This window comes from Vombatus ursinus, unplaced genomic scaffold (assembly GCF_900497805.2).
Source record: "Vombatus ursinus unplaced genomic scaffold, bare-nosed wombat genome assembly UNPS02014810.1, whole genome shotgun sequence".
NCBI lineage: Eukaryota > Metazoa > Chordata > Mammalia > Diprotodontia > Vombatidae > Vombatus > Vombatus ursinus.
Window position 1 is genome coordinate 44689093 of NW_020954588.1, and position 10544 is coordinate 44699636.

A 10544-nucleotide genomic window follows, 5' to 3' on the forward strand; every position below is an offset into this window, starting at 1 on the left:
GAGAGAGAGAGAGAGAGAGAGAGAGAGAGAGAGAGAGAGAGAGAGAGAGAGAGAGAAAGAAAGTACTTCCACAGACTTTCCATTCCTTTTCCAAAATATTTCGTATTCATTTTATTGGGTAATATAAGTATAATTAGAGTCACGCTGTGACTTGAATGATGTTTCAGTGAGAATGCATATTATACAATGTACTGATATGAAGTTTCACATGAAAATTAAAATGAATGCAATATGGCTAAATTACAAACGCTATTTAGGAGAAACACTTGTCCATAACATATATTTTTGTTCTTCTTGCGACACTTTCTTGGATAAATTAGCCAAAAAAGTTTGTGTTTCTTTTTTTTCCCCCTGCAGTGGAGCCCTTTAATCCTCAACCCCAGTTATACCATATTGCATTTTCTAGGAGCTACAAAGGTAGTCTTTATTAGCATGACATGTGGCTCTCACTTGTGGGGTACAACTTTGTGAATGACATCAAAGCAGCCAGCATGAGCTAGTGTACCACTTCCTTCTGTTTCTCCTTTCCAATTGTGAAACATTGGGCTGTTGCTTTGAAAGGGGGCCATTTCCTCAAGAGCCCATTAGGGGCTTGGAAACGGGACGCTCCTCTTAGACCAGCTGCCATTTTTGCTGTGGATGCTCCTGGGAGGGCATTGTTGTAGAAGTAGACAGCCACCATCATTGGGAGGAGCCAGTAACATGTGCATGACTGTGTGCTGAGCTGCTGTGGCTAACGTTTGTCTTCTTGCTCACGAGTGTGCTCCAGTGGTTGTGAAATTTCTTTTTGGCTCCATCTTTTATAGCGCAGCCCCTTGATGGACAAGTAGTCGCCCTATGTCGTATGCCTTAAATGTTTGGATTGTCTCCTTTATATCTGCAGAATAGACAACTGATAGGCCTGAGGGGCCTGTTTAATAAGAACCCCAAACACAGTTCTTCAGAAAACAATTCCCATTATGTCCGCAAGCGATCCATCGGTGATCGGATTCTGCGCCGCACGGCTAGTGCTCCAGCAAAGGGCCGAAAGAAGAGCAAAATGGGTTTCCAAGAACTGATGGAAACAAAGGACAGTGTGTCTGAGGTGACTGGCTCGAGAGAGAAAGATGGCGTTCTCCGCAGAACCACAAGAAGTTTACAAGCTCGCCCAGTTTCTATGCCGGTTGACAAAAGTCTTCTGGGGGGATTGTCCCTCCCCACGCTTGAATCAGCCAAAGAAACTGAAGGCAAAGAAAATGCACTTGGTGAGATTCTTGGAGAGTTTTCGTTGGTTTGGGGTTTTGGTTAGTCAGGAATACGCTTTAAAACTGTGGTTTTTTTCTTGTGCCCAAGTAATCGTTGAGTTCCCGATGTTGTGATAGAGTCATAGCGGTCCATGGTCAAAAGTAAAAGGCTTTCAAAAAGTTTATGCCCTCATTTAGAGATCCCCTGTGTTTTTGCGGAGATGAGCCAATTTCTGTCTGTGAGTTGGGGCTTTAGGGGCAGCAAAGAGAGGAACTTGAAAGGTCTAAGAAGAGCCCAAACAGCCTTGGGATATTTCAAATGCAGAAGAAAGAGCCATAGGGCTGGAAAGAGAGTTATAAATGGAGTCTCTTCTTCCAGGGCGCTTCTCAGCACGTTTGCAGAGAATGGAGCAACGCCAACCATTTCCACTTTACCAAGCACCAAGTTGAACTCCAAGCTCCAGCTGTCAGGGATCTCTGTTCTAGACAATCCTCACCTACTCCCCTTGTTGTCTCTAGAGCAACTGTAGCTTAAGGTCATTTTCTAGGTGTCCTTTTTCAGCCCTGCTATTGAAATGTGCAATTTGAAGCCTGATTCCTCAGAAACAGTTTTCCCTCAAGTGTTCAGTCCACTCTCAATCACCTACTTTGTCACAAATGTGCTTCTGTATTGATTTTGGATGTGAGTCATTTTAAGGAGAAATAGGAGTCCTTAAAAGCATTTTCTAGGGGAAAATATTTTAAATATAAGACATGCATTACTAAGACTGCAAAAAAAATAGTTTTGGTCTTTAAAAGACACATATAATTATAATATAATATGATATAATATATAATGCATGCTATGATGTAAGATATGTTATAGCATAATAAAATTGCATATAATTTAATCAGGAATTTTGGAGAGAAGGCCACAGAAAGATGAGCTCTGGATTAGTTTCCAACTTTGCAATATTGATGCTTTTTTTTAAGATCAGGAACTTTTTTTTTAATGAAAAATGCTCTTTTCATTATCTTCTTAAAATGACAATATGAATCCCAGGCTTCCTGAATTATCAAATGATGAAGCCTGTTGGAAGACTTTTCACTTTTAGGTTATTGCTAGGTGACATGTTTTGTTTTTTCTTCATTATGGGAGACAGTTTAGCTGCAGATGAAAACTTGCAGTGGTATTTTGCTTCTTAAATGTCATATTCCTGCTGTTTGTTATGAGAAAGCATTTTTATGAAGAAAGAAAAAAGAATCAACAGTCATAGCCTATTTATCATCCTTTTTTATCATGGTTCCAGAAATATTAAAAATGTTTTGGGACTTTTAGGAAAGATCTCAATCAATAAATAGCTATTGAGTTCCCTCTGTATGAATAGCTCTCTGCTTGATAAGTTCTAAGGATGCTTAAAATGATGGAAAGGCAATACATGGCTTTACATTTTCCTATATGTCTCTAACTTCTGGCCATTATTAAAAATGCAATTCCAAATATGGTTTGTGCATTTTAAATATTCAAGAAACAACAGAGGCTTTAGCAAATGAAGAAAAAGGCCATTGCCCACTCTGTGTTCATATGTGTGTATGTGTGTGTGTATGTGTTTTAATGCAGAAATGTAAAAATGCATTTATGGAATCTGCCCATACAGATTTTTAAAAGGGTCAGTTAAGTTAGATCTTTACAGGAAAAGGTGCCTTTTTCAACCAAATGATAATATGTGTTGCTTTTAGTTAATCAATGTATATCTTTGAGATCTTATAAAAGCATTTTGTGTCTGCGGATGTAATGATGTGTTGTTTAACAGAGCTGTCTTGTTCTGTTTTTATTACCATGCTTCTGTGTAGTACAAATCTGAATAGGAGGCAGCCGCAGGTAATCCTAAGTGTGCAAGTACGGTACCTCATTGACATTGACTTACAACCAGCATTATTACATCATGTGTTGATGTAATAGACGTGAAATGCAAAGTTGCGATGGCGTGCCTGCCAATCTATCTTTACCATTTATTCATTACATAGATATTCGCGCAGTCCCATGAGTAAATTGTCACAGTTTTAACTAATTCTACATTCTTCATTTGTCTGTCTAAAGACAAAAAAAAATGATTGATGTTTCCAGGTGTGATGAGAGAGGTCCTGGGTGACTAACTTATTGTTTGTTTCATTTAGCAGAAAATAAGGCCAATACAGAAAGTGGAAAATCCAATGCAAAAGAGCAAAGCTCGACAAATCTTGATAAAAAGCTGTCTTCACCCTCTGCAACTCTCCACAAAAATGGCAGCCAGGTGGATCCCGTTGTCTCTCTTGTTAATAATGCACCACCCTTAGAAGAAGAGTCAGGAGCCCTAAACTATCACAGTGGGAAAGCCCAATCACATGTGCCCATTGACCTTCAAAAAAATCTGTCTCCCAAACAACTTGTTTCACCAAGACAACAAATGGGTATTAAAACTGCCAGGGACCTATGCTGTACTATAAACGATAAAGGAACAAGGGAAAATGGAAAGGCTTTTCCTTCAGAAACAAATAGAACATTGTTAGGAAATGCCTCTTCTCAGAGTGAGCTGGAGATTCTTAATGTCAAGGAAGTCAATCGAGTGGCAAGCAATGTTGTGACATCCTTTTCTTTGATAGATGTTTCTGCCATTTGCTCTGATGGGCATGACTTACATTCCACTGCAATTATGCAGGACAGTGAAATTTCACAACTTATTGACAATGTCACATTAACAAATGAGAGTGAACTTGGCAGTTCAATCTCAGCACTGATTAGCCAGTTTGATGCTACCAAGGATCAAACAAACCTCAGAGCTGTTTCTAGATTTCAAGGTACCAGTGGTCAGACTTACAGCGTAATGTCAGGACATCCCTCCTTGCTCACTACTGACCTAAAAATACCCCTCAAAAATAACTTTTCTAAGTCAAAGCCTCTGTGGTCATCTCAGCATTCATCACCCGAGACAACTGTCTGCTCTAGCCCTGAGACAACAGAGTATTCCACATACACCATCATTCATGAGGCAGCTCTCACTCCAGTCACTGGGTCCAAGTTCGTCGATGAACCTAACGTCAAGACCAAGTTCCATGCCTCAGAAGGTGGCATTGCTCATCCATCTCCGTTAACTAAAAGTCCCCAGAAGAATTGTGGAAGGGGTTGGGAAAACGGTGCCATTTGTGGTATTTCCACTTCTAATGATTTGACAATAGATGGTATAATTGATCATACCCTTTGTCAAAATTCTGGAGAGAGCAGTCTAGTAGAAATTGATGAAGATTCACATGATCTCTTGGTAACAACCCATGAGTATAAGAGAGAGGATATGAGTCAACTTGCTTCCCCTTTGAAACTAAAGCATTGTCAGGAAATGGATTCACCCTGTCCAAGAAACTCTGGAAATGGCTTCCTACATCCATCTACGCTCAAACTTTCCAGCCACGTTCAAATGCTAAAAAACCGAAGTATTTCTTGTCCGGCTTATCAGAGTGCTGACTTTGTGTGTAATAATTATTTCCAGTGTTCAAATCCCGCAAACAACGCAGCTTGTCTACCCCCGGGGTCTGATCCTCAGGGTCTGCAGCAATCAGCATGTCCTTCTTTACAAGCTCGGAAACAGCCTAGCCCTTGCAAATCCAAAAGCCTGGGAGATTTGACATCAGATGATATCTCTTGCAATTTTGAAAGCAAATACCAGTGCATAAGTAAAAGCTTCATTACAGCCGGACTGCGAGACAAGAAGGGTGTGACCTTAAAAGCAAAAGGGATGGAGTCTGTGGATGCTCTGACAGAACAACTCCGAAAACTTGTGTCCTTTGACCAGGAGGACAGCTGTCAAGTGCTGTGCCCAAGGCCAGATGAGAGGGAATACCCCAAGGCGCTGGTCCGAAAGCTGTCATCCCGAAGCCAGAGTCGTGTTCGAAACATTGCCAGCCGTGCCAAGGAAAGACAAGAAGCCGGCAAGCAGAGGTCTTTGGCCTCCAGCAGTGTTGGAGGAGTGGTCCTGAGAAACAAGTCCACTGTATCTGCCCAGGTGGTGAACAGGCATTCCACTGGATCTTACATTGCAGGGTATCTGAAAAACCTCGAAGGCCGTGGTATTCCCGAAGGGGCATGCGCTTCTCTTTTCAATGGATATGTAGACCAGTTTTGCACAGATGATTCAATCCTCCAGACTGAGCCAAGTGTAGAGGACAAACCAGAAATTTATTTCCTCTTGAGACTATAAATGGTGTAGACCTGTCTTTTTAGTGTGTACAAGGAAGGTATCCCTTAGAGCTCCAGATATTGCTTGTTTTTGTTGTGCTATCTTTGGCTCTGGAATGATTGAGAAGGGGATTTTTTGAGTTCCAGTACTGGTCTCCTTTGATTGAAGATGGTCCTCTCGTGGACGATTATGTAAATAGATGCTGTGTTATTTTCCCAAGGTTTCCTGAGTCTTTTTTTCAATGTTGTAAAAATGTATCAGTCTTGGAATAGATGCATGCCTGCCATCGATATGAAGGTTCCACATGGGCCAGATTCATAACCCGTGTGCTTTTGTAACTAAATGCTTCTCTCCCTCTGTGCACGCCTTCAGAACCCAGCAACCAACATAATTCCTTGTCTGCTTCCTCGACCCCCAACTGTGGAGATGTTAAGGCAAAAGTCTGAAAAAAAATCTACTGTCTTTCTTTAAATTTTTTTTTCAGCTCTCCGAATTTTATTTTATTTTTCGTGTTTGTTGAGGAGGACAGATACCTCTTTCGATTTCTATGAATATTGTAATTTAGCACCTGAGGTGAAGGAGCAAAGCCAACCACTTTACCCTGGTTAGATTTTCATTTACCCCGATTCTGGGTGGGAAAGTCCCCACAAACTAGTAACTGGCTTTTGTGTTTTCTTTTGTTTTTCTTTTTCCATCTGTTTTGGAGTAGGAATGAGGAGGGGGGAAGGGAAAGAGAATGAAGATATTCTGTACATAAGGATAGGAAAATATTTGTTTCACATAAATTTTGTTACATATTTTTGCTACAGGCTTTGTATGTGACGAACTCAATCACAAAGATATTTGCTGTACTTTGTAATTTTCAGACTAATTGTTCGATTGGAAGTACCAACTTTACAGGGAAGAGGGGGGCTTGAATTATACTATAATAATAATAATAATAATAATAATAATAATAATAAAAGATAGCATAACAATTCCCAACATCTCAAAAAATATTTTCTCAATAATATTGAAGGCCAAGTGAACTGGTCATTAAAAATGGCTTCCCATTATGGATCCATAACTTGGCTATATTTTTAATACCAATATGCTTTGCTTTCACTGTGAACACATTTCTGATTGTATGTTCAAGATACCTCTTTTTTTTTTTTGGTAACATGAAATACAGTGATATTCATGGAATTCATGAAAACATAATTAAAAGAGATTTTTAAGCACTTGTATGAATTTGTTGAAATGGAAACAAATATAATTCTTGTTGAACTGGACAACTGTTGATATTTTCCTCTTCATCTATTTTTTAATAGTCATCATCGTGTGAAAATCCTCTTACTTTGGGAGATAATTTTTTTTTTGAGGCAATTGGGATTAAGTGACTTGCCCAGAATCACACAGCTGGTAAATGCTATGTGTCTGAGTTCAAATTTGAACTCAGGTCCTCCTGACGCCAAGGTTGGTGCTCTTTCCACTGCGCCACCTAGCTGCCCCTGGGAGATAGTTTTAATGTAATTCTGAGCACTTTATTTTTGGGAGGGTGTGGAGAAGTTGGAGAATATCCAGAAGAGAATAACCAAAATGGTGAAGGGCCTTGAAGATTTGTTGAATGAACTGGGGATCTTTTGAGTGAGAAGAGAAGGCTCAGAGGGATAGGATAGTTTTCTTAAAGTTGGTCTCACATGAAAAAAGGATTCGATTTATTCTTCCTGGCCCCAGAGGACACAACTAAGAAGAATGGGGGAAGGTATAACAAAGAAAATTTAGGCTTGATATAAGGGAAAACTTCCGAACAACTAGAGTGATTGAAAAGTGTAATGGGCTGCCTAGAGAGTTAGCGAGTTTCCCCTCAGAGGAGGTCTTCAAAGAAAGGCAAATGAACATTCTTTGGGGATGGTATAAAGGGGATTATTTTTCAGGTATGGATTATATATGAGGTTCCTTCTTACTCTGACATTCTGTGATTCTTTGAATTGGGATACCATGACCAATGTTGCCAGTTGGTCACTGGACAATTATATGAGGAAGTGTGTTATAGCGGATAGAGTGTCAGACTTAGAGATTTGAATCCCACCTCAAACACTTACCAGCTGTGTGAACGTGGGCAAGTCATTGAACCTTTCTGGGCCTCAGTTTCTTTATCTGTAAAATGACCTCTGAGAACTTTCTCCATCTTAAAATCTAAGAACTGGTGATCTCACATTTGGAATACTAACCATTAAGTTAATGCTTTTATAAAGGGTCTCAAAAGGAATTCTTTGCACCATCTGCCTCCTCTTCTATCACTCTGGCATAGCCATTGCAGACATATCTAATGAATGCAGTGTCCATGGGGCCATTTTGAAATTTCCTTTGTTTTGCAAGTTTCCAAGGCCAAAGAACCCAACACTTAGTGACCAGCTTCTCTAGCCATGAGCTTTTCTGTATTTAGTTACATTAGTCCATGATAAAATCAGTTAAAAACATTGACATTTGAAAATGACCACTATATTGGCAATAAGCCATAGTAAAAAGAACACCATCTCGGAGTCTGGTTACCCAAGGTTCTCGTCCTGGCTCTGCCAATATTTGTGTGACCTTGGACAAGTCTCTTCACTTCCTTGGGGCTCAGTTGTCTTATTTAAAATGAAAGAGTTGGACTTTTCCTGAGTTCTTAATGTTTTTGGTGTCATGGACCCCTTTGGCAGTTTGGTGAGCTCTATGAACCCCTCATAAATACATGAAATAAAATATATAGAAATACAAAGGAAGCTGGTTATATTGACAATCATCAAGGTATATTAAAACAAAAACGACTTTGTGGATCTTGAGTTAAGAATTCCTGGACTAGGGGATGTCTTAGGTGCCTCTCACTCACTCACTCACTCACTCACACACACACACACACACACACACACACACATATATACATAAATATATATGTTGGTGTATTTCTAAAAGTAGTGATAGGGACTGGACCTGTGGTGCCATTGGTGGGAACGCCTTCAGGAAGAACCTCTCTTTGCAGTTGAGTCTTAGAAAGAGTTACCTGGAGAACTGAGAGGGAAGGTGACTTCCCAGGGTGGCACAGCCAAGATGTATCAGAAGTGGGGCGTTCATTTCTGGTAATAAGTATTTTTATTTCGTCTCAGTAAAACCCTCTCCTGAAGCCTCTTTCTGATGTGGAGGTGATACGCTGGTTTCCGGAAGGCAGTTTCATGTGATGTCTAAGCTCTGGCCAATTTTTCTGATGAGAAATATTGCTTGTAAACCCACCATGCCCTAGCCCTGGGAAAATTGTGTTCCCTGATACCAAATAATCTTTTGATAACAAACCTAACTGACTGGATCAGAGTAGGGCAAATAGACATTTCAAGACATTTCTTTGAATGTTTTTCCCTTGGAGAATTTTTCAGAGCCATCAAAATACTAATAGAGATAAAGCAGGACAGAGACTCTCCCCCTTCACACTCTTGCAACATTGCCTGTTTTTTAAAACACGTAAATTATAGCAAAAGGGGAAATAATGAATAGTTTGTTCCTCTCCACTGAGGAAGAGTAAAGATCATTGGGCATTTTTCTAATTTCTTTTTGATAGATACCACATCTTTCTCGCACAATGTAGGTAACAGATTTAGAGCTTAGAAGAGACTTTAGAGGTCGTCTAATTCAATGCCTTTATTTGACAGATGAGGAAACTGAGACCCAGGAAGGTGAATGACTTATTCAAAGTCATGCAGGTGTTACATGACAGGACAATTCCCTTTCTTTTCTCAAAAAGTAGTGAAAACTCACTCAATGAGGCCTCATGGCATTTTCTCACTAGCAAAGGAAGATGTGTGATGCAGGGATTAGAGCACCAGATTTCAAGTCAGAAGACCCTGGGCTAGTCCCTTCTCTCTGAGCTTCAGCCTCCTCATTTGTAAAATGAGGGCATTTTGACTAGATGGGCTTCTGATGTCTTTTCTGACTCTAAAGTTCTATCTCAACCTACTATGAAGCATTGCCTCATTTCCCCTTACACGTTAGTAGTGACATAACCAACTGTTGCCAGGCTATTGAATCTCTTAGCCTAATTTTTCTCATCTGTTCAATGGGGATAAACATATACTATTCATGCTCCCACAAGGTTGGTTTGAGTCACGTGGTATAGAAATGTGAGCTGCTTTTTTGGAATGGTACAGAATTTAGCGTCATCTTAAGTACAGCTCTATGTTGTTGCTGTTCGGTCGTTTCAGTCATATCTGACTCTCGGTGACCCTGTTTAGGATTTTCTTGGCAAAAATACGGGAGTGGTTTGCCATTCCTTTCTCCAGCTCATTTTACAGATGAGAAAACTGAGGCAAACGGGGTTAAGTGACTTGGCCAGGGTCACACAGTTAGTAAGTGTCTGAGATCAGATTTGAATTCAGGAACAGGAGTCTTTTTGACTCCGGGCCTGGTGTTCTATTTACTGAGTTACCTGGCTGCCCTAGTTACAACTCTAGGGCTCACAACGTTTATTGGTCTGTAGGTCTCGAGCTGAAAGCGACCTCATTGGGCATCCAGTCCAAACCTTTTATTTTGAAGATGAAGAAATGCAAGCTGAAGAGAAGTGAAGTAGCTTGCCCAAGGTCAGCGCCTGGGGTGGCTCTGGACCTCCCTGCTCTTTCCTTTCTTCCACACAGTCTCCCCATGAAAACTTCATGATGGACCAATATTTTATTAATAAAAAAGTAATTAAAAATGTTCTTTGCTGTTGTGGAGGTAGCACTGATTTCAGAATAGAGGCTGGTTAGAAATGTGATGGTGGGCAAAACTGGGGTTCTTCCCTTAAAAGCTCTAGAAATCTTAGATGCCAATGGGTCTGTTGTCTGATGGGGTCCTCCCTGCAGGGAGGCAGTTAACCCAGGCCTGGTCATCCTCTGGGAGGCCTATTTTAGTGCTTTACTGGAGGGTGGAGGTGACTCTGGGCTCTTGAAGGGTACATCAACAGAATACCATACTAGAACGCCTTCTCATGCGGTCTAGGTCACAGACCCTAGGACCATAGATTCAGGGCTGGGAGGGGCCATTTGATAAGCAGCCCAGTCAAGTAGAGAGTTTCATTAGGTAGAAGGGAACAGGTTTTTATTAAGCACCTACTATGTGCCAGTCCCTGTGCTAAGCACCTTGC

General features: G+C 40.5%; 1 protein-coding gene across 2 annotated transcripts in view; it reads left to right on the top strand.

Annotated features, from left to right (window-relative positions):
• Positions 1-6547, top strand: part of PLCH1 (phospholipase C eta 1) — a 204145-nt gene extending 197598 nt beyond the window's left edge. For both annotated transcript variants that reach the window (XM_027875944.1, XM_027875945.1), the window contains exons 21-23: positions 358-417; positions 884-1244; positions 3381-6547. In XM_027875944.1, coding sequence (XP_027731745.1) covers positions 358-417; positions 884-1244; positions 3381-5434 — 2475 coding nt within the window. In that variant the 3' untranslated portion in view covers positions 5435-6547. The remainder of the gene's footprint in view (positions 1-357; positions 418-883; positions 1245-3380) is intronic.
• The last annotated feature ends 3997 nt before the right edge of the window (positions 6548-10544 follow it).